The following is a 25,623-nucleotide window of genomic DNA, read 5'->3' as shown; positions in this document are numbered from 1 at the left end:
CAAGTGGTTTAACGATTTTTATTGATTGATGTTTTGGTAGTATTATTATTTATTACAGTTTAAAATGATCTGTGCTCTCGTGTATTTTTATGTTCTTGATTATGTGACGTATTGTTAACATGTTTTTGTTAGATAAAGCAGTGGGAAAAAAAATCTAGGAATAAATAAAATAAAAATAATCTGCAGAAACCTCCTGCTGCAAACAATGGTGGCGCACAACACTATGTTATATTAGAAAAATGTACATTTGAGTGTTGTCATAATTTGAATGTTTGTTAGTTTTGTTTATATTGTAAACACACACACACACACACACACACACACACACACACACACACACACACACAGATATATCACACTAATTCAATTAAACTAGAAATCAAAAACTAGTATCAAAAATCGCACGAATGCCCGAATGTTATTTATTTATATTCAGGCAGAGTTGGTGGCCACCCTGAGAGGTCCTGATTCACGTGCGTCAGAGGCAACACGTTTCGAGGATACACAGCATAGCAGTTCATCCTAAAACTCTCTACAGACTTACATTTTACTCGAGTAGCAGGTGACATTTTTCTGCTTCCAGCAACCACATCGTCCCGCAGGCTTTTCTCCCGAGTTGTGTGTTTTTCCAACATGGGGAAAAGAAGCAGACAGCGGCAGAAAAACCAGACTGCTGGCAGGGACGACAGAGACAACGCTGTAAGAGTCCCTCTCCTGCTGCAGTAACTCTTGCTAATGTTTGGTGTAAAGTGCTCAGGCGGGCTACATATTACCTTTAATAACTAAATGCTAAGACAGCTAGGACGGACGGGGTTATAATAAAACGTTTGCGAGTCATGCTGCTATAAAACTGCTAACAGCTTTAGCACCAGAGAGCTTTACAGCTGTTAGCTACCATTAACTGAGCTAGTTTCAGAGTGTGTACTCATCATTTGTCACGTTAGTCTGGACATGTGTCTTTTTATTTTTGCTTGAAGGGATTATACAGCTTCAAACTTCCCTCAGAAATGTGTTATTTTTTTGTGGTTATGTGTACATGCACAGTCGAATAGTCTTTGGGGAAAATACCTTGAAGGGAGGAAGCATGCAGAGTTGAAAACGAATTGAAATAAGCACGTAGCAAGCAGTTTGTTGATTTCCAAATTCCGAATTGACTATTAAAGTATACTAAAGTGTAACAGGTTTTATGAAAAGTTTTACAAGTGATTTAACCTTTGACCAAAAGCATGAAAACACTATATGGACATGTTTTGAGTGATGGCTAAAGGGATAGTTCAGTTTTTTTTAAAATGGGGTTGTATGTGGTACTTAGACTGGTATCCATAGACTTTGTATTACAAACTGTAGATGTCAGTCAGCACGTCCCCAGTTTAAAGACACAGGCTGGAGTCAGACGTAGAAGTTAAGCAATGTACTGCTGTGGATTGGGGCCAGCAATAAAACGTATTTTAACTAACTTAAAAAAAAAAGAAAAACACTTCCGAATCTCAATTAGTTGAAGTGTGTGCTATCTTGAGAGTATTTTCACCACTTTACTGTGCTGTCAAACTGTGAGTTCCATCAGGAAAGTAAAAACCGTTATATTGCTCGCTTAAAAGCCTAACTCCATTTGAAAAACAGAGATTTAGCATTGTTTACCAGAGGAGCTATTGGGTTACTGCTGCCCCAATCAGTTAGTTTGTGTTATTGTGTGACTTTTGCATTTAAAAGCGTTAGTTTGGATTCACCAAAGTCACACAAGAACACAAACTAACTAACTGATTCAGGCAACAGCAGACCTACAGCTCCTGTGTTCAGTGAGCTAAAATTACTGTCTGTCAATGGAGTCTGGTGGCTTTCTTTAAAGCTAAGCAAAAGCAGTGGAAAATTCTCACAATGCACTCAAAATGATGCTGATTTATTTTTAGCTATGACTTTTTTTATGTAGCTAAAATGCATTTTGTTGCTGCCCCTCCACAGCAGTACATTGCTTAGTTTCAGCGATTTTCAGCTCTCCAGACTGGGGACGGACTAACTGAATTCTACTGTATGTCATACACCGACAATGAATTAGTACCACATATAACCCCCACTTCAAAAAAATCCTTACTGTACCTTTAATATCACCTTTTTTCTCCTACAAAGATCAATGTAGTAGGTGCTTTTATCTGTACACAAAAGCAGTTATGAATTATTCAGTGCAAATGACCCATACTAATAACCACACATCCATGTGTTCAGGGCTGGGGAGCTGGCTATGCTGACATTGTCAAGGAGAATAAGCTGTTTGAGCACTACTACAAAGAGCAAGGCCTGGTGCCCGGGGGAGAGTTCGAACAGTTTATGGATGCAATGAGGGAACCGCTGCCGGCAACCATCCGCATCACTGGATACAAGAGGTGAGCTGGACATGCTTACAATCTCAGACTCTTTGTCTTATTTGTAGAAGGTGTCAAAGCCATATAAGGTGCTGTAACATTAAAACACCTTTTCTTTGTGGCAAGCTAAAGATATACATTTGTCACCATGGAGGTCACATTTTTCAGGGAAGATACTGTCAACTTCTTCCTCAAACAAGCATGGATAAAGTCCAGCTGCAGGATACCTCATTATTTAGCTGTTTTTGATAAAAGTGCCTCAAAACTAAATTTGTATGATGACATATGTCAAAGAGTAACTCCTAAATTCCACTGGGTCCGTCAGTGTCGTGTTACGGCTGCGGCCTCCGGAGCTGACTGTGAACATTCTAGACAATGCTCGTGATTTCACCGGTTTCTTGGAGCGTCTCAGCAGTGTCCAAGATGCAGCTCCCTGCTTTGCTCCTTGTAAAGTAGGTGCTGGGTCTATTATTGCCAGAGGTGGACAGTAGCCGCATCAAGCCAAACCAATCAGATTGTACCAGGCAGGAAGTCAAGCAGTGGTGCATCCAGTCATTTTTGCATGGGTTCGGGATCATGTTTCACTTAACTAAAATATCACATCAACAGTATCTGCTCCTTCTTCTTCATCCAGCCCTCTGTATTCTGTCCAGCTGGAGAATTACTGCTCCTGCTAACAGCCACTGTACATGAAATAGATGGGAAGAATGTAATAATTAAGGATGGAACTGTATTTTTAACAGAAACATAGTTAAAATGTCTTGCATGTCTGTTTTGTTCATAATTATATTATTAATTTTTATCTGTATAATTATTAAGATGGATATTTTTTAACTAAAACACAGCCACAAATCTTCAGTTTATTCCATATTTTACTGGATTTATCTTCATACTGATCTGTATAATTATCCATATGAGCATGTTTTTTGACTGAAATATGGCCAAAATTCTTAGATGGATATACGTCATTCATCTTTTTTTAAAAGATCTTTTCGGGGGCTTTTGCCCTTAATGGACAGGACAGTTTAAGTGTGAAAGGGCGAGAGAGAGAGGGGCTGACATGCAGCAAAGGATCGAAGCCAGAAATGAACCCGCGGCCGCTGCGGCGAGAGTAAAACCTCTGCATATGAGGTACCGCTCTATCCACTGAGCCACCAGGCACCCCAGATACCAGATTGAGATACCTCATTCATGGCTGGACTGTTTGCTGCAGCACAAAAAAGTGGGTAAAAACATCAAGACACAGAGTATACATAAAAGGAAAGCATTTATATGTAGCCTGCTCAGCCATGGTAAAATCACAAAAATCAAGAGACGATGACGAAAAAAGCACAATCAAGTCTACAGTATCACCTGGTGGGACGCTCCACTTCTAGGATGCTCCCGGTGGAATATAGAGTCGATATGGAGGGCAGAGCAAAACGGCACTGCAGACGTAATCTCATTGACACGCTGCTGGTGTAATCGAGGCGTGAGGCATGAATGTAAACCCACAACTTTGTGCACATGTGCATCATCTTCATCTAAGCTGCAGTGTTTGGGAGGACAGTGGTTTGAACAAATTGCATTCATAATGTTGGACGACTGCTTCCTGATGCATTTTTGCTGTTACTTATTGTTGTTCCAGCCATGCCAAGGAAATCCTCCACTGCCTCAAGGACAAATATTTTAAGGATATTCAGGATGTGGAGATTGATGGTCAGAAGATTGAGGCTCCACAGCCTCTGAGCTGGTAAGATTAGTTTAAGAAGAACACTTTACCCAAAACTAAAACAACTAACTACTAACACACAGATTCAGACCACAAACTCAGCGCACACCGTGTCTGTCCTCTCCAGGTATCCCGACGAGCAGGCCTGGCACACCAACATGAGCAGGAAGATCATCAGGAAGTCTCCCCTTCTGGAGAAGTTCCACCAGTTTCTGGTCAGCGAGACCGAGTCGGTGAGTCAGCACAAACCAGACAAAAGATTTACTTCAAACACCATGTTGGGGTGTCAGGTGGCTCAGTGGATAGAGCAGGCAATGTCCTGCCGCAGTGGCTGTGGGTTTGACTCTGACTCACGGCCCCCTTTTACACTGCGACTTGTTTCTATCCAATGAAGGTAAAAATGTCAGATCCCCCCCCCCCCCCCCCCCAAAAAAACCCCACCCTGTTAAAGAAGTAAACTTTTATATTGGCCATGTTCATAAAATGCACCTGTGGACAGATTGTGAGACCACAGGCCCCTGGGCACAGACATGTAGAAGCCCCCCCGCCTCTCCTGCAGGACAGGAAACACAAAGAATTTGTGGTGATTTTGCCTCCTATTGTGTCTTAGTCATTTTTTTTGTCTCTTCAGTCACTAGTGTCTTTTTTTGTCCATTTTGTGTTTCTTTGTGTTTGTTTTATCCATTTTGTAGTGTTTTTTTGTATGTCATCATAGTTCAGTTGCATCTATTACTTGTCTTTTAGTGCCTGTTTGAGGTATTTTTGTCTTCTTTTGGCCATTTTGTAGTTATTTTGTCTCTTTTTAATTCATATGCATCTCTTGGATGTCTTTTTGTGTCTGAGGTTGTTCTGTATCTTTTTGGCCACGTAGTGTCTGTTTGAGGTAATTTTGTGTCTATTAAGTGAATTTGCATCTCTTAGATGTCTTTTTGTGACTTTTTTAGGTCATTTTGTGTCTTTTTTTTCTCCCTCTGTTTTTGTTTCCCATTTAGTAGTCATTTTGTGTCTCTGTAGTTCTTTTGCATTTCACAGTTGTCTTTCTGTGCCTTTTTCTAAACATTATGTGTTAATTTGAATGGCATTTGGCAGGTAAAGGCCAGTGGTGCCCCTGACACTTTGGGCCCTGAGCCTGTGCCTGATAGGCCCCTTTAGTAATCCATCCATGAATTTAGCCTCGATTAGGAGTTGGAAAAAATAAAGAAAAGGAAATGTCAGAAGTTGTCAGAGGAATGAAAAGGTGAGCATCAGTCTTGTGTTTGTCCTTGCAGGGTAACATCAGCAGACAGGAGGCTGTCAGTATGATCCCTCCTCTCCTCCTCAAGATTGAGCCACACCACAAGGTAAGAGCACTGCTCTCTGTGAGGGTTTGATAGTAGGTCTGTCACTGCTTAATGCATTTTCTTTTTCCCCGTTTCTCACAAGTGCACCTTTGTAAAATGCCTTCCATGATGCTTGAAAACAGCTGTCTTTAAGAAAAGAGATGTTTTTGAAATGTTGACCTGTGTGTGTGTGTGTGTGCGTGCGTGTGCGTGTGCGTGTGCGTGCAGATCCTGGACATGTGTGCAGCTCCAGGCTCCAAGACAGCCCAGCTGATTGAGATGCTCCATTCTGACATGGATGTACCATTTCCAGGTAGGACACAAATATCCAAAACCTGAGAGGATAATTCAGTGACTGATACCTTTATGCTGGACTAAAGAAAAGAAAACCAATTAGCCCATCCTTAGTCCCGCCCCTTTTCACTCTGTGCTCCAATAACAGTTGAGCAAGCTTGTAACCCAGCAGAACATTGGTCAACTTTACGCTTTTCCTTTTATTCTGAGATATTTGCTGGTTCAAAATGCTTAAAAGGAAACCAAATTTAGGAGATGGTCCCAAGATGTGGTTGAGGGACTGTCATAATCTTCACAGACAAATTACATTAAATATGTCTTTAGTGGAATGATAACAATTAGTCGCTGATTGATGACTCGGTCTTTAAGAATTTAATTGAAAGTGAAATTTAATTGAATTATCAATAGGTTATGAAATGCCGTCAAATATCTACAATATGTTGATGTAAGCTTTGATTGAGGAAAAAACACACTTGATCATTAATCATAAAAGATCGGGATTCCTTTATTTATATTATGCAATGGATAATTTTATCTTATGAGCTAACCTTTTGAACTCTGCGTCTTAGACATGGCCTCAGCACTCTGTACACTTCGTCTTGACAGCAGCATGTCATGCAGAGATGTGATCTGCGATTAAGAACTTGTAAATGTTGCGGTGTGACAGCAGGATGACTCATAAGTAAGACGGGAAGCACCCTTTGTTTCACCCCCTCAGCCCTTGTTTAACCTTTCTCCAACCACATGTTGTACAGAAAACTATTTTCTTTTCTTTCTTTGCTTCTTATGATCAGACCTCTGATTGTGTGTATCGTAAAAAAAAAAAAATCACTGTGTCCCCTCTGTAAAAGGTCTGTGAACGCAGCACAGGCAGAACTCCTTAAGAGTTATTTTTTCCTCAGCAGCAGTTTTAGTTGTGGGGTGGATAATTGATCTGTCGATCTGATCAGAGCTGATCAGATTGATGGATGAGGAAGGAGAGTGAATGCAAACTTTGAGACCGAGCAGAATGAAAAGTTAAGTTTCGCTTTCACTGCGCCTGACATCCTTCTTCTCCGTTTGTGCCCAGAGCTCACTCTGTGTGCCCAGTGCAATATCGAGCTGAATATTTTAGGCTTGGGCGGTATGCAATATTCCCACCACTACCACCATCTCGCCCCCCTATGTAAATAAGTAGATAAATAAAAATAAATGAATAAATAAACTTGTTCGCGATGCTAACCGTATATGACAACTGCAGGGTATTTTGAATTTGGCAAACAATGTTTTTTGTACATTGGTATCAGAAATGATATTTTTCCCCTCCCTATGCCATTCTAAGTTGTATGTTAACTTAAAAACCCAAATAAAAAAAAGAGTTGGAAAAAAAAATGCAATGATATGAAATGAAGGAGGAGAGCCCATATTTATGACTTTATTGAAAACATATTTTCCCACTATGCAATATGAATTAACCAAGGGAGTCATTGAGCAGTCGCCGCCTCTTTAACAGCAGTTTACTGTTATCCACTCTTCTACCCTCCAGAGGGCTTTGTCATCGCCAACGACGTGGACAACAAGCGCTGCTACCTGCTCGTGCACCAAGCCAAGCGTCTCAACAGCCCCTGCATCATGGTGGTCAACCACGACGCCTCCTGCATCCCCACGCTCCAGATCGAAGTAGACGGCAAGAGGGACATCCTCTTCTACGACCGCATCCTGTGTGATGTGCCCTGCAGGTCAGCACAGGGCTGCAGGACTTATGTTACAGTCCTGACACACGTTACAGTCCTGCAGGACAGTTAGGCTTTGGAAGTGCATAAAGAAAGAAATATAGCTGATAATCTGCTTTGTGTGTGGGAGATTTTGTGTGACAGATAGATGTGAGGCTTCACCCTGTCTGTCAAATGCAGGGTATGTACATGTCCTTATAAATGGCTGCTAATAATGTTTTGTCTGTAATGTTTCAGGATGGGATTAGTGGTAAAACATCCTCCTTCTCCTGAAGTTTAGCGTCATTTTACGGCCAAAACAGAACTGCATTTGTTTGCAAATGCTGCCTGAGTTTGGCCAGCTGTGGTGCTGAAGCCAGGAGTGTGTGCCAAACACAACAGAGGGAGAGGGAGGGGAGGAAAAGAGCTAATGAAGACAGAGAGAGGCGGGCAGGCAGCAGTGATGTGAACAGTCAGCTAAAGCCCGCCGTTTAGACAGTTTGTGCTTGGCAGACATTTTTGCCCTATGAGAAGCGCCGGGGATCTCCGGTGGTTTCTGCGCCTCGGGCCAAACTGGGAATGTGTCTGACTGGTGCTGCTGTGTGCTCTGTGTTGTGCAGCGGCGACGGCACCATGAGGAAGAACATAGACGTGTGGAAGAAATGGACGACCAGCAACAGCCTGCACCTCCACGGGTGAGTGGGGGAGAGTGTGTTTGTGCTTTGGTGACAACGCAGGAATTCACGCACTTGTGTGGTAGGCCAAATTGACTAAAGGACAGGGGAATGGAGTGTGTTCTCTTCTTGCTAATTAAATTGTTGGCAGCTTTACAGTGTGTGTGTGTGTGTGTGTGTGTGTGTGTGTGTGTGTGTGTGTGTCTGTGTGTCTGTGTGTGTCTGTGTGTTTGTGTGTGCTCCAGGCTCCAGCTGCGTATCGCAGTGCGCGGGGTGGAACAGCTGGCTGTGGGAGGGAGGATGGTCTACTCCACCTGTTCACTCAACCCTATAGAGGACGAAGCTGTCATCGCAGCCCTGCTGGAGAAGAGCGAAGGTAACACACGCAGCTATAAATATGTGTTCAACTTTTTATTTAAATCAAAGTTCCACTATAGTTTTCTGTCTTGCACTTTAGTTTTTACTGTAGTCCCTGTTACTGAATGTTTCTTCATGAGTTTTTTGTTGAGCTCTTGAGGTATTTGCTCCATTTCTGGTTTGTCTCTTAACTTCCAGTTGTTGTTGCTGGCTACAGTTAACTCAAGTCAAAAGTCTGGGTCCTGAATGGCTCACACCACCCCTTATATAACCTAGATTCCAAAAAAGTTTGCATGATGTGTATAAAGTAAATAAAAACAGAATGCAATTATTTGCAAATTGTTTTTTTAACATTAATCAAATGAATACAGTCCAAAGACAAGATATTCAGTGTTCAAACTGATAAACCTTGTTTTTTTAAATGTAAATATACACTCATTCTGAATTTGATGCCTGCAACATATTTCAAAAAAGTTGGGACAGGGGCATGTAAAGCACTGTGTGACATCATCTTGTCTTTTAACACACAGTAAGTGTTTGGGAACTGAGGACACTAACTATTGAAGTTTTGAAAATGAAATTCTTTCCCTTTCTTGCTTGATAGATGACTTCAGTTCAACCCAACAGTCCGAGGTCTCTATTGTTGTGTTTTGCACTTCACAATGTGCTAAAAATGTTCAAAGGGAGCCAGGTCTGGACTGCAGTGCAGAATGTGTCTCATAGTCTTGCTGGAATAAGCAGGGACGTCCCTGTAAAAGATGTCATCTGGATGACAACATATGTTGCTCCAAAACTTGTGCACACCTTTCAGCACTAATGGTGCCTTCAGATGTGAAGTTACCCATGATGCCATAGGTAACTTACCCACTCTCATAGCATCAGCACTGCTGGCTTTGAGCTTTGAGCTGCTAACAATCTGGATGGTCCTTTTCCTCTTTAGCCCGGAGGACACCATGTCCATGATTACCAAGAAAACATTTAGAATGTGGACTTGTCAGACCACAGCACACTTTTCTACTTTGTGTCAGTCCGTCTCAGATGAGCTTGGGTCCAGAGAAGTCTGCAGTGTTTCTAGATGTTGTTGATATCTGGCTTTCACTTTGCATGGTAGAGTCTGAACTTGAGTTTGTAGATGCAGAGATGAACTGAGTTTACTTACAATGGTTTTCCAAAATGTTCCTAAGCCCATGAAGTAAAATCCTTTATTCAGTCATGTTGGTTTTTAATTTTTTTTTTTTTTAGATGGTAATTTTTTGGCTTTTTGCCTTTATTGGATAGGACAGCTTTAGAATGGAAGAGGGAGAGAGAGGGGATGACATGCAGCAAAGGGCTCTGGGTTGGAATCAAACTTATGGCTGCTGCAGCGGGCGCCCACTCTACCAGGTGAGCTACTGGGTGCCCGCTCATGTTGTCTTTAAATGCAGTACAGAATGAGGGGTCAAAGGTCACAGGCATTCAGTATTGGCTTTCAGAGTAATAATAGCTTGTTTTTTTGGTGATGAGACATTTCAAAAGCACTGGTACCTAAATTGTAAGTACAATGAGGGCCAATGATTGTTTTAATCTTCCAATCCGTCAGTCACATAATCATTTAGTGTTGATCTAAAATGGTAGAAAACATTTACAAACACCATTCACAATTTCCTATAGTCTAAAATGACATTTAAATCGGTTATTTTGTCTAAAACCCATCAATATTCAGCTTATTATCACAAGGAAAAGCACCAAATCTTTCCCGCTAAGATCATGAAACCAGAGAATTTGTTGTCCAACTTTTTGCAGTGATGCACCTCCTTTTTTTTCAAATATTTGTTTTTATTAACAGATGTTCAAATAGTGCAATTACAGTTCCAAAAATATGTAAGGTTTCCATTTATGCATTTGAAAATATCATTTTAAAAAGGATGTATAAAAGTACAAAGACACAAAAATCCCACTAACTATAGGGATACTGTTACTTAAATATATTTGAAAAGATGTACTAATCCTAAATCTAAGGTACATTTGCAGGTACTAACTTTTGTGTATAGACTCACAAATGGATCAAAAATGATCAGAGTTGGGAAAAAGAAAAACAAGACATCCAGCATCCCCTCCCCATCCCTGTATGACTCTCCAGATCTGTCATTTATCTGAATATGTAGTCTGTACTTGCATCCATACATACACACACAGACACACACATATCCCCATATACCCATGCATATTATACACGTATCAGTGAAGACAATATACCGAAAGACGATTTAAGAACACCAACACCAAAGTTTAAGTTAAGGTTGGTCCAGGAAGAGTCACATCTCTGTGGTCGGTTAAATCCAGAGAAGGCAGAATGATAATTGAGGGACCCCAAAATTTCTGAAAGGTTTAACTTTTTTTCCCCCTTACATTAAATAATATTTTTTCCGGTTTACAGTGAGAGGCAAGCTCATTAACCTGGCGTTTTGGGGATGCTGCATCTTTTGATTTCCAATTAATTAGTATGCATTTTTTCACTGGCAGGTACAGTGAAGTGTTTGTTGTGATGCATATTTTTAAGTCATTAACATTATCTGCATTTTTCACAAGCACTCACTAAACCTTGCTGACTTTAAATTGATTGATCTGGAAGCTGATTATCACAAACTGGACTGATGTTTCAGATTCATTGAACCTCATATAGACGAGGATGTGATGAGAAAACAAGCGTTCCCTTAAAGGACCATGGAAATAATTTAATATGATCACACAATTAACTGTACATCCACAACAGATCCATCAGAAAATCCTTTGTAGTGTAATAAAGCAGTTAAAACCAAATGAGTCTCCACTGTGGCTCTTAGTTTTTCATTCAGAACTCAGTACGTTTACATGCACAGTTTAGTGGAGCGATGGCTATAGAACATTTCACTGGACTACTGTCCTTGTCCCAGAATACAAGCAGCGGGGGAGAATCCATTTATTGACTGAAGTATGTCTGACTCCACCACAGCAGCTGGAGATATGCTCCCTTTCAGTTAGTTGCTGTAAGCCTATATTATTTATACAGTCTCTGCTATTGACAAAATTACAATTATTACTGTTTATATACAATAACTTTGGGGTAGAAAACTGCCTTCGTCACATACATATAATCAGATTTATCAAACTCTGCCCTCACTGATTAGTTTTTTGCCACCTAAAAAAAAAAAAATTATATTAGTTTAAGTGCGTGCTATATTTAGAATATTTTCACTGCTTTACCTTAGCAGTTATATAAAACACCAGACTCCATTGAGACATTGCTTAGCCTCTGTGCCGGTGTTGTGGGACTGTACTTAATTTATCAGAGGAGGGTGGTGGTGGGGGTGTGACTTTGTATTAAGGTAAATATAAAATACGACCTTTTCATGTCGTTGTCCCTTACCTAAGCCAAAAATTAAAAACACAAGTCCCTCTTCAGTGCTTAAATTTTTCTTTAAATGCCTGACCTGTTTTGCAGCACCACTTCCCCCTTGTAAATGTCCCTAACTACTGAGAGAGAAACGGGAAGCACGTGCAGAATGAGTCCAGTGAAAGTCCTACTAAGATTTTACTTGACAGAATAGCTCGACTTCTAATCAAATTATCTGAGTGTGTTAGTCTAATTTCAAGAGATTTGATTTCGATAACATGTTTACATGTATTTTGAAAGTCCAGTTTTAGTCGGACTAACACAATAATCTGACTCTTTCTAACATCATGTAAACATAGTGATTGTGTTAACACACTTATTGTGTTAACACACGTTTGACTGCCCACACAGAACATCTTGGTTGTGTTGTGATATACTGTTACAGACTTCAGCTACCGTGGTCTTGAACACTGTATGTTTTATACATTGCTATATATACACCGCTGTAGCCTGTAAAACTGGTCATATCATACAGAACAGAGGAGCTGGAGCACATAAGGTCAACCGCTGTAGAGCCAACAGCACAATTTAATTCACTTTGAGCTGCTAAATGGATCCAAATATACTGTATGAAAATTAAATCTAAATATAACCAGTCTTTTTCTGCCAAGTAATGTCTTTCCTTTCCCCACTGCCAGGAGCGTTGGAGCTGGCCGACAGCTCAGCCAATCTGCCAGGGCTCAAGTGGATGCCTGGGGTCACTTCCTGGAAGGTACTGGAACATTTAGGCCGTGGTGGCCATTACAACAAACCAACCGTTACAACAAACCATAAAGGAAAACAGTGTTTAGGTCGTTTGAGTGTTTCAGCTTCAGAGTCAGGCAGGATTTTGTAGGTCTGTATTCTGACTGTGGATGACTGTGTTTGGCTCACACACTGAAACGCTCGCTGTCACCGTAGCTGATGACCAAAGAAGGCACGTGGTACTCGGACTGGTCCGAGGTTCCAAGCAGTCGGCACACACAAATCCGGCCCACCATGTTCCCACCAAAAGACCCGGAAAAACTCGCCAACATGCATCTGGAGAGATGGTATGTTCACAGCCACACATTAAAGGTCCCATATTTAAAAAGTCACATTTCCATGTCTTTATACTGTAAAGCAGGAATAAGTGCTGTATAAATACAACAAAAGTGTCAAAGCGCTCATCCACAAAGACATGCACACAGTCCATATTCAGAAACGGATCTCTGCTTCTGTCTTCATTTCATGCTGCTCCTACTTACTGAAACAAATCTTTGCATGGAGTCAGACTTAAAATAAGGTTCTTAACTAGAATTTGGTGCCTCTCCTATGGACATCCACTGCTGACGTTTTTAGAAATTTTTATTTTACAGCAGGCATGGATATTTTGGTTGACAGTGGACAAAGATGAGGATGAATGGTAATGATTCGGTAACGTTAGCGATGTTATTCTTCTCAGCCTTTACGGATTAATTGCACTGCAGATTGTTGAGTTTTTTTAGGTGTTAATAAGTAAGTCTCTTTGCACATAACTTGTTGTCTCCTAAATCTGATGTTTTTCCTAACAATGGATGATGATGGTTGATGTTGGATAATTTTTGTCTGGCAGTCACTACATACAGGAAGGTTTTTGGCGGGCTGCTGCTGCAGAGAGCACACGCAGCAGCATGACAGCTCTCCTACAGTGGAGGCTGCTGTTAGTTTACTTCTATGTATAATTCTGGTTTTCGACGGGCAGAGCGCCCTTTTTAAATGTCAACATCACAGTTGATCATTGAGTCTTTAAAAGCTAAAATCGTGATTTAAATTAATTTTTGATTAACTGTGCAGCCCTAGTATGTGAATGACATCAGCTGACAAGAAGTAAACATGGACCCAAACTGTCTTGCTTGGCGTGAAGAGACAGACGCTAAAACTGAGCGTGTCAGACAGAGAGGGTGTACACAGGTACAGTATATTCATGCAGACAGCATGAGAAAAATCCTGTTTTTTTAAAAAATTAATACATGTAAACATATTCTAGCAGAAACCCGAAGTAAAGGTTTTAAACTTAAAAATCAGCAGAATATGGGAGCATTAAAGGTTTGTGCTTTTATATAATGTGAAGGTGTATGACTTGTCAGTTCCTAAGCTTTTCCTATAACTCCGACCCACAAACTTTTAAGTCCATGTATGGCCCAGCTCTAATAGCTCCGGCTAAAGGCTCTATAGCCAAAGTAAACAGGAACAGCAGGAGCATGAAACCTTGTTTAACGCCCCTTTGAGTGCCAAAACAAATACAGCATATTCTTTAGGTAAGTTCAGGAAGAAAAAATGCATCCCTCTGATAAAATGTTCCCCTAGGTGTGAGTGTGATAGTATCTAAAAAATGAGGAGAGGCCCCCCAAACCTTGCTCTTAATTTAGCTCATTTTTTCTCATCTTTTCATCTTCCTGAGATTGTGTTTGTTTTGATGATAACAGAGAAACACAAGCACGCACTCTTCAGTCTTTTCTTTTTTTAATGATGCCAAATTCATTAGTAAGGTATCTGATTCATTTTCTGAGCACGGCTTTGCACACACACTCATACACACATTCTGCGCTGATGCACATAGATGTCCATACCTGCACTCATTTCATTGGGGATGATGTCATTTCGGCTCTGCAGCGCTCACATTAACGCTCAGACTGGCTCCATGCTGCCAGCAGAGGGAGCTGCTGTCTAACGGTGTACAAGCACCATTTTTATTTAATGTGGAAAAATCCTTGACTGTCTTTGCAGTAGGTGGCACCATAAAACTCAAAGACATGATTTATGTTTTTTTGTGTGTATGTGAATGTCAGCATGAGGATTCTGCCACATCACCAGAACACTGGAGGCTTCTTTGTGGCGGTGCTGGAGAAGAAAGCCCCGATGCCTTGGAACAAAAGATATCCCAAGGTATTTTGTCACAAACACACACACTTAACGGATGATTACATTGTCAGTCTCACTTGAGAAGCAGAATTCCCCCAGTATGGGGGGTATGGAGTATGTCTGTTGAAGCAGCAGCACCCCCCACACTGCATCACTCACCTGTTACTAACCACAGCTGGGACTTGTTGTTTCTTTTCCCTTTGTCTGTTCATGTCCCTCACCGTGGTCTCCAGCTAAGGAAGGACGTCTCGTCCAGCTCAGCGGCCCAGACTGAAGGCTCCCCTGCGGCCTCGACCCCTGCCGACACTGCCCTCCTCCCACAGAGTGCTGCGGAGGAGGTGGAGGGGGGAGGCCCACAGGGAAAAGTAGGCAAGGAGGCAGAAGAGGAGGCACCCAAAGGAGCGTCCTTGGCACAGGAGACCACTGCTAAACAAGATGGAGTGTGTGGGTGAGTCATGTTGGTGTGGTGAGCAGACAAAGAACCCTGCAGGGTCCTCCACCATGATTAGAGCATGATGACACAGCTCTGAATTAGAACTTAATGTGTGGATTAACAAAACAACAACATTTAAAGCATTTACAAAATGTTTCTTCTCAATAAAATCTTCATGGAAACTATAGACGTGATATTTTTTAATCCCAACTAAGGATTTAATTGGTTAATTGTTAATCAGGAGCTACCTAGCAGCACACCTCGTGTGCGGCAGTTGCCGTGTTGCTGTGGAAACATGGTGCCCACCCTCCAGTCTCCTCCCAGGTTGCCGTGGTGATCAAGTGGCTTAGCTTTGAACCCTGAACTCCCTTTAACATCATTGTTAGCTCTTTTAGCACCGTTAGCAGTGTCAACACTTCTAGTCAGTCCCTGTTTGGGATTGTTGCAGCCGTGGATTTTCACGGCAGGCTTTCTGAAAACAAAATAAATGTTGCAAAGTTTAAAGGCTTGTTTTGCAATGAAATTGCGAGGGCGTGTGACCTATGAAAGCGAAAAAAGTGTTTCCATTCCAGTTTTGTGAAATATGTCTTTTTTGAATCACTTGAAATACCACTTCATGTGAGTGTAAAAACTTTTTGCGGATAAATGTTGTTTTTTCGAAATTGACGTGTTTCCTTGTTTTTTTTTTATACTCACAATTTCAATTTGCACAATTTAAGGGGTTAATGGAAACCCACCTAGAGAAGACAATAAAAGGTAAAGCATTTTCATCGCAAAACAAACCACCACTTCTAAATGGATAGCACTTTGAAATGCAATGATGGAGTCAGTGGAACAAAAGACCAAAAGGAAAGGCCTTGTGTATTTTACAGCATTTTGTGTTTTCTTCCTAAAAATGTATCACTTTGTTACAGGTTCATAGGTGCCAGGCTATTGAAAGCAGAATTAGACTTTTTTAACAACAGCCATAGAAAACCATGTACTTGGAATGTAAAAAGCATAAGTAAATAACTTGATTTCTAAGTGAATATCTGTCTCCCAGGCCTCCAGCCTCTAAGAAGATGAGGCTGTTTGGTTATAAAGAAGACCCCTTTGTGTTCCTCACTGAAGATGACCCTGTCTTCAGCACCATACAGTAAGTGTCTCTCTGTGTTTTACATGGGAAAGATGTAAAGTTGCCAGCATTTTGGTGTAGTAAACCCTTTCTTTTCTGTATTCCTAGATCTTTTTACGATCTGTCACCAGACTTCCCTAAGCTCAACGTCCTGACCAGGACCCACGAGGGCAAGAAGAGACACCTGTACATGGTGTCCAAAGAGCTCCGCAACGTGCTGCTCAACAACAGTGAGCGCATGAAGGTGTGTGAGTTTGTTTTCAAATAACATTTAGATCATTGCACACGATAACTAAGTTTATGTGCACACTATTATTTCACTATTATTTCCTTATATGATACAGGTCATGTAAACAGCGTCTTTTGGGGTTTACCAAATTAGGTCTTTGCCGAATGTAGCATTAGATTAGATTAAGACATGGTTTATGCTGGTTATTATTTGGGTTTTAGGGGCATTTTTTTGGGCATGTGTAAAGTGCATTTAGAATCTTTAGGGTTTTTACTGCAGTTTGCCACACACAGGGGCTCATCCCTATTGTTAGCTAATGTACCTGACCCGTTTTGACCACAGTCCCTTAAATGTCTCTGTTAGCATTTTTGATAGAAAGTATTAGCCTCTCCATCATAAATTTCATGAAAAATCCTCTAATGTCAGAGCATCTAGTTAAAACCACCTCCTAGGTCAGGGCTTTCCCCCCTCTGACAAGCAATATTCTCAGTAAGCTTTTGTCTGGTGTAGATTAAATATTAAGTTCTGAATATAAAGCACCCATATGTGTTGTGAGAACATCAAATGGATTAGAGATTTGAAATACAGTTGGAAAAGTTTTGAAATTTTATCTATGAAAATGTCTGATTCAATATAAACCAAGATTCTGTTACTGAGTTGCACATTTCTCACCTCAAATGTTTCACTGTAATACCACCACATTGCGTCAATATCATAGCATTCTGGTAGTTGTAGTATTTCTACCTCTTGAGAAAAAGCGTCCTTTTTCTCTGTTTTCTCTGGTCATGCAGCATCAGTTTCAAAAGTATTTGTGTCTTTCTGCTGCAGAAACAGCCCAGTTTAATGTGTGAACTCTCTTTTAAATATCTGAAATACTTATCAAGGCATTTTTGGATAGGCAGAAATATTGCAACACCGACCTTTTCAAGAAGGCAGTTACAGGAATGAAAGAAGGAAGCTGTGTTCATAGTCCACCACTGGGGGAATACTTTGAAAAAATGGTATATTTATATAAAGAAGCAAAATGGCACAAGCAACTTCAGATGTTCCACTTTTCCGTACGCTACATGATAAACACTCTGTTAGGGCACATTAATCAGAGTACACATGGCTGCATGTAAACAGGAATATTAGTGGAGCATTCATTTTCATACGCCATGTAAACAGCTTAGTAGGAATATTGTGTTTTTCGTAATAAGGGCAAAAAAACAAATATTTTGCGCTCGTAAAAGAGTCTTTGAAAGCCAGGTTAGATAATGATGACGATGATGATGATGATGATGATGATGATGATGATGATGATGACAAAGCAGTTCCTTTTATGGAATTACGATAAAAATAGACACAACAAATCAATAATCAATTCTTTCCTGGAGGTAATGCATCTGGTATTGATCTGACAATACAAACAAACTGCGTGAAGTTTATTACAGCAGTGCTCAGGCCCAGTGTTTGGATACAGACATGCTGGCTTTACATTGCAGCATCAGTTTTATTTTCCTTGTGTGTGTGTGTGTGTGTGTTTGTGTGTGTGTGTGTGTGTGTGTGTGTGTGTGTGTGTGTGTGTGTGTGTGTGTGTGTGTGTGTGTGTGTACACATGAAGCAGCCTAACAGATGGGACCCTCTCCTAACACAAATCCCTCTGGTCCTCCACCCTGTAGCACCTGCACAGGTGGCACTCTGTGTGTGTGTGTGTGTGTGTGTGTGTGTGTGTGTGTGTGTGTGTGTGTGTGTGTTTGTGTTTGTGTTTGTGTCAGTCTCTTTGTTCTCCCCATAGTGTTTGATGCTTCTCACTTTTTAGTCACTTTCTATTGTGCTAAACCACAGTGGGTTGTGTGTATCCACATAATTATAGATGTAGTGACTGAAAACAGAGCCTATTTTGCCTCTTAAAAAAAAAAAAATCATACATTTCATAGAGAAAATCTATGCAATCAGATTTTTCAGAAAGTTAATAGTTTAATATTAAGAGACCTAAATAACCACTTCACAGATTCTCATTAAATTATCATGCATCACGTTTATTGTCTTGCTTTGCTTCCCTGAGGTTGGCTGAGACTTAAATGTGCGTATTTATTTCCGAAGTGTTGTTTTATTTTACTCTGCAATCACCGACAGTTTCTTCCCACTTGTCCCAGAACACCGGCCGAGCTCTGTTTACTCACACTTTTGCAATATCTCGATCAGTAAATGCCTTAAGCAGGGTAGTTTGTGTGTCAGTAAGTACTGAACACCAGTAATACTACATGACCACACATGATATAATTAGTCCTTTGTTCCAATTTCCTTGCTTGTGTTTTCTGTAGAGAGATTAATTAGTGATGTTTAAGTCACGAGAATCTGGCATCATTGTGTTGTTTTTGTACAGAGCAATATGTCAACATGCTGTTTATGCCCCCGCAGCAGCCGAGGCATTATGATGTCTGTCCGTCCGTCTGTCCCATTCCTGTGAGCACAATATCGTTGGAATGCTTCGAGGGGATTTTTTCAAATTTGGCCTAAATGTCCACGTGGACTCAGCAACAAACTGATCACAATTTGGTGATCAAAGGTCACTGTGACCTCACAAAACATATTTTTGGCCATAACTCAATAATTAATGTGCTAATTATGACAAAATTTCACACAAATGTCTAAATGGACACAAAGATAAAATTATGAAATTTTACATCCAAAAGGTCAACTTCACTGTGACATTGTAATGTTTTCTGGGGTTTTTTCAACACCGTAACAGAGGGGGAGACATTTAGTGGAATATTGAGTAGTGATGGAAATCCTGCGTGCTCACGTAGAGGCTGTCCTAACTGTATAGACCTTCTGTGCTGACCACAGACTGTATAAAATAATGGACTTAGCCACGGTGACAAAGCCAGAGGCTTGTGGAATACCGTTTTGAAGCCTTCAGCTCGGTGTTTTGGCTGTCACCATCTTGGATTTTCAGAGCCAGAAGTGACCACATTTGGACAGAAGGGAGGCTATAACCCTAAAGCTAGCTGCTAGTTTGGTGAGCAAGGTGGTTACTTCTTCCCATAAATATTGTGCAGCTGTCATGGATGTTGAAATTAGCTAAAAACCAAAACTGTTTTTGTACCAGGCTGTAAACATGTTTTGACTCTGTTTGGGAGCCAGCCTCAAGTGGCCATTAGAGGAACTGCAGTTTTTTGCACTTCCACATTGGCTTGATTAGTATACCACCACACTGGCAACAGCCGGAGGCTTAAAAATTTGGCACAAACATTCACTTGTACTCAAAACTGAGGTGATTAGAATTGGTGATCAAAGGTCAAGGTCACAGTGAGCTCATATAACATGTTTTTGGCCATAAGTCAGGAACCCTCAAGAACCACCTTGAAACTGTGCTGACTTTTCACAGGAGTTTATGTAAACTTTAAGTGCAACTTGACTGGTGCACGGAGGCATACAACCATATTACAGTATTTCCACTTCAACCCTGGAGGCTGTCATTTGGTGCAGTAGTGCATACTATCATATAATTATTAAAAAAATAATGCTATCAATTGTTTGATAATTATTAAACTCTGTAAAAGTCTTCACTCCATACAGTATATTATGAGTCTGGACAGACTTGGATGTAAACTGTTACTTGACTGGTTGGTGGAGAGATGCAGCAGCAAGCTGGTAACTGTAGTTTATTGTTGTTGTTTTTTTTCTCAGGTCATTAACACGGGGGTGAAGGTGTGGTCTCGCAACAGTGATGGAGAGGAGTTTGGCTGTGCCTTTAGACTGGCTCAGGAGGTAACACACACACACACACACACACACACACACACACACACACACACAGTAAAAGTAATTTTATGTAAACCGATTTATTCTTTGTGAAGCAGTGCCTTATTAATGCAAAGCTGTATCATTGTGAAAGCTCTTACATTTCTCTTACAATCTTCTCACCTTAGCTGCGCATTTTCACACAATTCCCATAATCCTCTTTTATATGCAAATCAACCTCAAGATTTGAAGTGATACACCAGGTGATGCATGGTGATGTCTATATTTCTAGGACTTTAACAGCCCAAATATTGTTTGTTATACTCAATTTCATTGTAAAAGCAGCTCGTCCATATGTGTTCAGACATGCAGCAAGTTACTCCTGCTATTCAGGTGACAGGCATTAGTACTCCAGAACTCATTTGAATGCCAGTATTCGATCAATGTGTAGAGTACTAATCTTCTCCCCTACCACATGTGAACTTGACTTTATTCTTCCAGTTGGAAAATGAATGAAATACTTATTTAAGTGGTTCGGTGTCAGATGTAAGCTGCTGCTGTTGTGTTACACTGTGCATACGTGAAAGCGGAGCTGAGACGATGTTTAAGTCCTGGGTCTTAACTATGTAATGTTACATTAACTGCAGCAACAGAATGATGGTCGATTTTTATGTTAACTTTCAATTTATGGTATATAAAGCCTGTTGAGGCCAGTAGGCTGAATAAAAGAATATCAAATAAGCACATTTTTTTTCCATTGTTGGCCAATTTACATTTCTGTTCTGAAATTTTTCTTTAGTTCTGCAAGTACTCTATGATAATATGAGCCCTTAAATATGGAAGTTATATGAACGCCCATCCCATCTATCATTACTGTATTCACCACAAAATAGCTGAATAATAACGGAACCAGACAGCCTAGTTTTGACTTTATATAAACTTTTAAAGCCTCTGGGAACCCATAATACCACAAACTTTGTTAATGTGTAATTTGGGGTCTTACATGTATAATAAAAAGCATAAAAATGATCAGACATTAGCCTCAATCCAAATTGGAAATATTGTGATTTTAGTTTTTTCACAGTTTCCTGAAGCTGAGTTGATTTGGGCGTAGTTATCCCCGATCCATATCACGTAATATCAAAAAAGCCAATCAAAACCTAAAACTCAGATGTCAGTTGATACTAATTTAGTATGCCAGACTTAACTCCCTCAACGCTCCTTTCAATACTGCAGATGTAACGTTAAAGACGTGACCGTGTCACTCTGTCTTCAGCTAATGTAACGTTACACAGATGAACACCAGTGAGTATGTGGCAAAAGGGAAATCAGCAAAATGATTAGAATAAATTAATAATATGGCACTAGTGTTAGCTCACCCTTCAGTGCCATCATTTATTACTGCAGTCATAGTTGTGATAACAAAATTGTGCATCTTAGCTCATGTCACATGTGCTACGTTATGCTAACTGTATGCTAAATTAATATCAATGACAGAGCACTTAGTAAACTCAGCATTCAGCGACAGAGTGAAATGTATTATTTTGAGAATCTTCTGATTCTGAAAGTTCAGAGGGTGCGTTCAGAAACACTCACTCTGAGTGTCGGACCGCACTTTGACACAAACTGAATCGTTGGTAAATTCGCAGCGCTGTTGGAATGTACTGCGTGATTAGGCCTGGTATACACTGTGTGGTTTTGGGCTGTCTCTGACAAAAGATGATCATCGTGACAGAAACGTGGCGATATCTGTGGTCGTGGCTCTAAAACGGAGGTCCTACGTCACAGAGACCGTTTCAAGAATGAGATAAAATTCTGACAGTGTCAGAAATTTGGGAGGACAGTCTCACTGTGTGGCTGCTGTTATGACCTACACTACTAACCAACCAATAGAAATGCAGCATGACACTGATCAGCGCCACACTGCTAAATGCTAGTAGATACTTACTCTGAGGTCTTGTTGCAAAATTGGCATACCAAGTTAGCCTCTCATGGAGTAACAAAACGCTCCGTGGCTTCTTCGATCAGCAGCTCTCTCATGTTAGTGCAGAGCGTCAGATTGGATTTAGGAATGCAGCCAGAGTCAGAGGGCTGGAACAGATAAAGCTGTACCACGCCGACTCTGCTTTGCTCCATGGCTGTCGTCATGGAGACAACAGACAATTGACAAAGGTGGGATCCAAGGAGGTGTCTATCAAAATGTGATCAGCCACACCCACACTGTCTGGAGAAATGCTATCATCCTCAAAATGAGCTGTTTGGAACTCAGTTTCCTAACAGTTGTACACATTTATTTTAATTCAGATTTTTGCAGATACTTAATGAGACTCTCAGCTTTGATATAATATGTGCAGTCTTACTATTACAAGCCACATTTCCAGAGGCTCTAATGAATTCACTTGAAACTGTAAAGAGTTAACCTCCCTTCCTCTCTGTCCTGCCAGGGCATCTACACTCTGCAGCCGTACATCCGCTCCAGGATAATCACAGTGAGTGTGGAGGACATCAAAGTGCTGCTGACCCAGGAGAACCCCTTCCTCAGCAAGCTGCAGGACGACGCTCACGCTCAGGCCAAGAAGATGGGTACGCACGGCAAAAGATCCTCATTTCTAAATTTTAGATGTGCTCTGGCCTTAATAACCTCTCTGAGAAAAGTAAAGCTCTGTAATGATTATCACTACATATTTTACCACCACGGGTTTCTCTCTGATGCTGAAACAAAATAAGAGTTTGGGAAGCAGCCTGGAGGTTAGAGCAGTGGATTAGTGACTGGAAGGTCTGTGGCTCGGCTGGCATAAAATGAAATGTGAATGAGTAATTTTCTGTCTTCCTCAACAACTGTCGTTGAGCTGCCCTTGAGCAAGGCACTGACCGAAAAACACACAAGACAAGCTGACCAGCTCCGGCACAACAAAACTGTTGTTTCACTCAGATATTAATGTAAGAAAGGGTACATGGTGAGCGTGTGCAACCAAAGCTGCAGCATTTTGTGGCCAAAATGCTAATCAGGGTTATGAGTTACTGAGATCACAATTATCCATTGTTTTAGGGACAAAATATTTGTTGAAATATATAAAACTCTGCTTTCACTAATAATTTGATACTCTCTAGCTAATTAACAAATACTTGCATGAAATTATGGCTTAATCCCCTACAACCTGAGTGAATTGGCTTAATTTCTTTCAAATATTTGAAAAAGGCATTGACTAACTTGACAAGAAATTACCCCAAATTAGCAAGAAATAAGAAAAAAGTTACAAGAAAATTAACAGAAAATAAGCACAACAAAACACCCCAAACCAAAACAAAAAAGAAAAAAAGAAGAAGAGTGCTAAAATGTAAAAGTGGTTAACTGTAAATATATAATTGTAGTTAGTTTCTTGGACATTTTACCATTTTACCCCCCCCCCCCCCCCCCCCCCCCCCCCTTCTTTTTTTTTTTTTTTTTTTTTTTTTTTCTATTCTTTTTTTTTTTTTTTTTTTAATGTTCTCCTCTCTCTCTTTTCTGCCTTTTTTCCTCCAGTTCATTTTCCTTGCAGCTTTTCCTAATTTCTTGCAGTTGGTGGGACATTTCTTGCCAAGATGGGCATTGCATTTTTAGCTGTTTTCAAAAGAAATCAAACTAAAAAATGTTTTTTTCAAATTTTTGATGCTGGAAAAACCTGGCCCAAAAATTAGGAAAAAAAAGTCATAAAGTCTAAAGAAAAATTACTTGAAAATTAGCACCAAAAAAAAAATTTACATAGAAAAATAAATGCTGAAAAAAAATTAGATTTGTTTTGTATACTTTCTATTTTTTCCTGTAACATACTTTAAAATACATAATTATTCTAATTATGAATGTAGTTTTATGGACTTCTTATTTTAAAAAAATAGCATTCTAATAATCATCCCCTCTTTTTTAAAACAAATTCTTAGATAAAGTTTCTTGCAATATGTAGGAAATTTCTTGCCAAGTTAGTCATTGCCTTTATTCCTTGTGTTTTCAAAAAGAAATAAAACCAATCTGCTCATTTTTTTAAGGGTCATACAGCTTTTCAAAGGCGTCTGAATGCAGCACAAGATATCTAATATAGATCTGGTATTCTAAGGGTTAATTGTACAGCTCTATGTGTAACATTAAAATGGATTTCAGAATAATGCGTTATTGCTTTCCAGTTCTGAATCTATTTTCTCTCCACAGTAATGGGCAGCATTGTGTTGAAGTATATTCCTAACCCAAAGTAAGTTGTTTTTTTATATCTGAAGTTAATTTTCATGGATATGTTGTCATTATCCTGTCTTCAGCGATGTCTTAGTTTTTGATCATTTCTGACACCCACTATAACCCTCTGTTTGCCAGTAACCCAGCAGAGCCTCAGTGTCCCATCCAGCTGTGTGGCTGGAGGGGAAAGACATCCATCCGAGCCTTTGTCCCCCGCAACGAACGCTTTCATTACCTCCGAATGTTAGGCGTGGAGGTCTTCAGAGACAAACAGGGCCTTGGGCAGAAAGGGAGAGATGGAGAAAAGGAGGAGGTAGAGGATGAGGCGGAAAAGGAGGCAGAGGAAGAAGGAGCAGCTGAGAATGAGGCAGAGCTGGACTTTGAAAATGGGGATGAAAGCAGATCATCAGAACCAAAGAAGCAACCAGAGGAGGAGCAGCTGAGAGTGTAGAGGGACAGGAGGACTGACTGAAGACGTGTTAGGTCTCTCAGAGCCATACTGAGGAAGGTGCTGTGCCTCGACAGGTGTCTCTGTTCACCACACTGCCACTGCAGGATTCCCTCCCTCAGACGGACTCCACTGGGATCTTTCATTTTTAGATCCCCTCTAAGAGTCAGCTTATTAGTTATTGTCTTATTTTATTGAACTGTTGTGTTTTTTAAATATATCTTAACACATATTCCATCAATTTTCTTCTGTTGCCCATGTTCAGAGAGGTTTATATTAATTGCCATCTCATTTTCTACACCTGTAATTAAGCAGAAATATGGAGTTGATTAAAAGTGTTAAAGGTTAACTGTGTTACCGCCTGTTCAAATGATTTGAGGTTGTGTTCAGTCTTTGCCTACTGAAGTATTAAAAATATGATAAAAAGAGGTTTATTGCTTCATCAAATTATAGACATAATAAGAAAGTGATGAGAAATTGAATTATGAACCCTTATAAGAGTTGTAAAAAAAAAAAACAACTTTCAGCCACCTTACCAACTTTCTTTACCAGACATTTTTATTAAGGTTTCACCACATTAAAACAAGGTGACATTAATACATGTTTAGTTTCAGTTTGTAACTATAGAATAATAAAAGACAAAAAGACAAATCAGCCTGTTTACACTTGGTATTAGCATGTTCCAGTGACCTGAATGTAAGTGGACAGATGAGGCACATTGTGTTCTCACCTGTGTTTATTATGTGTTTCCAGGTGACCACTTGTGTGCAGATTTCATCACTGCTTGTG

At 40.2% G+C, this 25,623-nt stretch overlaps 1 protein-coding gene across 1 annotated transcript; it reads left to right on the top strand.

Annotated features, from left to right (window-relative positions):
* The first annotated feature begins 477 nt into the window (after positions 1 to 477).
* Positions 478 to 25,254, top strand: nsun2 (NOP2/Sun RNA methyltransferase 2). Its single transcript, XM_042506293.1, has 19 exons — positions 478 to 699; positions 2,221 to 2,378; positions 3,985 to 4,089; positions 4,196 to 4,301; positions 5,337 to 5,408; positions 5,616 to 5,700; positions 7,207 to 7,399; positions 7,993 to 8,067; positions 8,292 to 8,422; positions 12,454 to 12,527; positions 12,716 to 12,846; positions 14,605 to 14,701; positions 14,911 to 15,125; positions 16,153 to 16,245; positions 16,333 to 16,468; positions 20,129 to 20,209; positions 22,627 to 22,765; positions 24,366 to 24,405; positions 24,525 to 25,254. The coding sequence occupies exons 1-19, from the start codon at positions 634 to 636 to the stop codon at positions 24,835 to 24,837; spliced, it is 2,310 nt and encodes a 769-aa protein (XP_042362227.1). The 5' UTR covers positions 478 to 633; the 3' UTR covers positions 24,838 to 25,254.
* Positions 25,255 to 25,623: the final 369 nt, after the last annotated feature.

This window comes from Plectropomus leopardus, chromosome 18 (assembly GCF_008729295.1).
Source record: "Plectropomus leopardus isolate mb chromosome 18, YSFRI_Pleo_2.0, whole genome shotgun sequence".
In the NCBI taxonomy this organism is placed as follows: domain Eukaryota; kingdom Metazoa; phylum Chordata; class Actinopteri; order Perciformes; family Serranidae; genus Plectropomus; species Plectropomus leopardus.
This window is presented reverse-complemented; position numbering and strand designations above follow the sequence as displayed.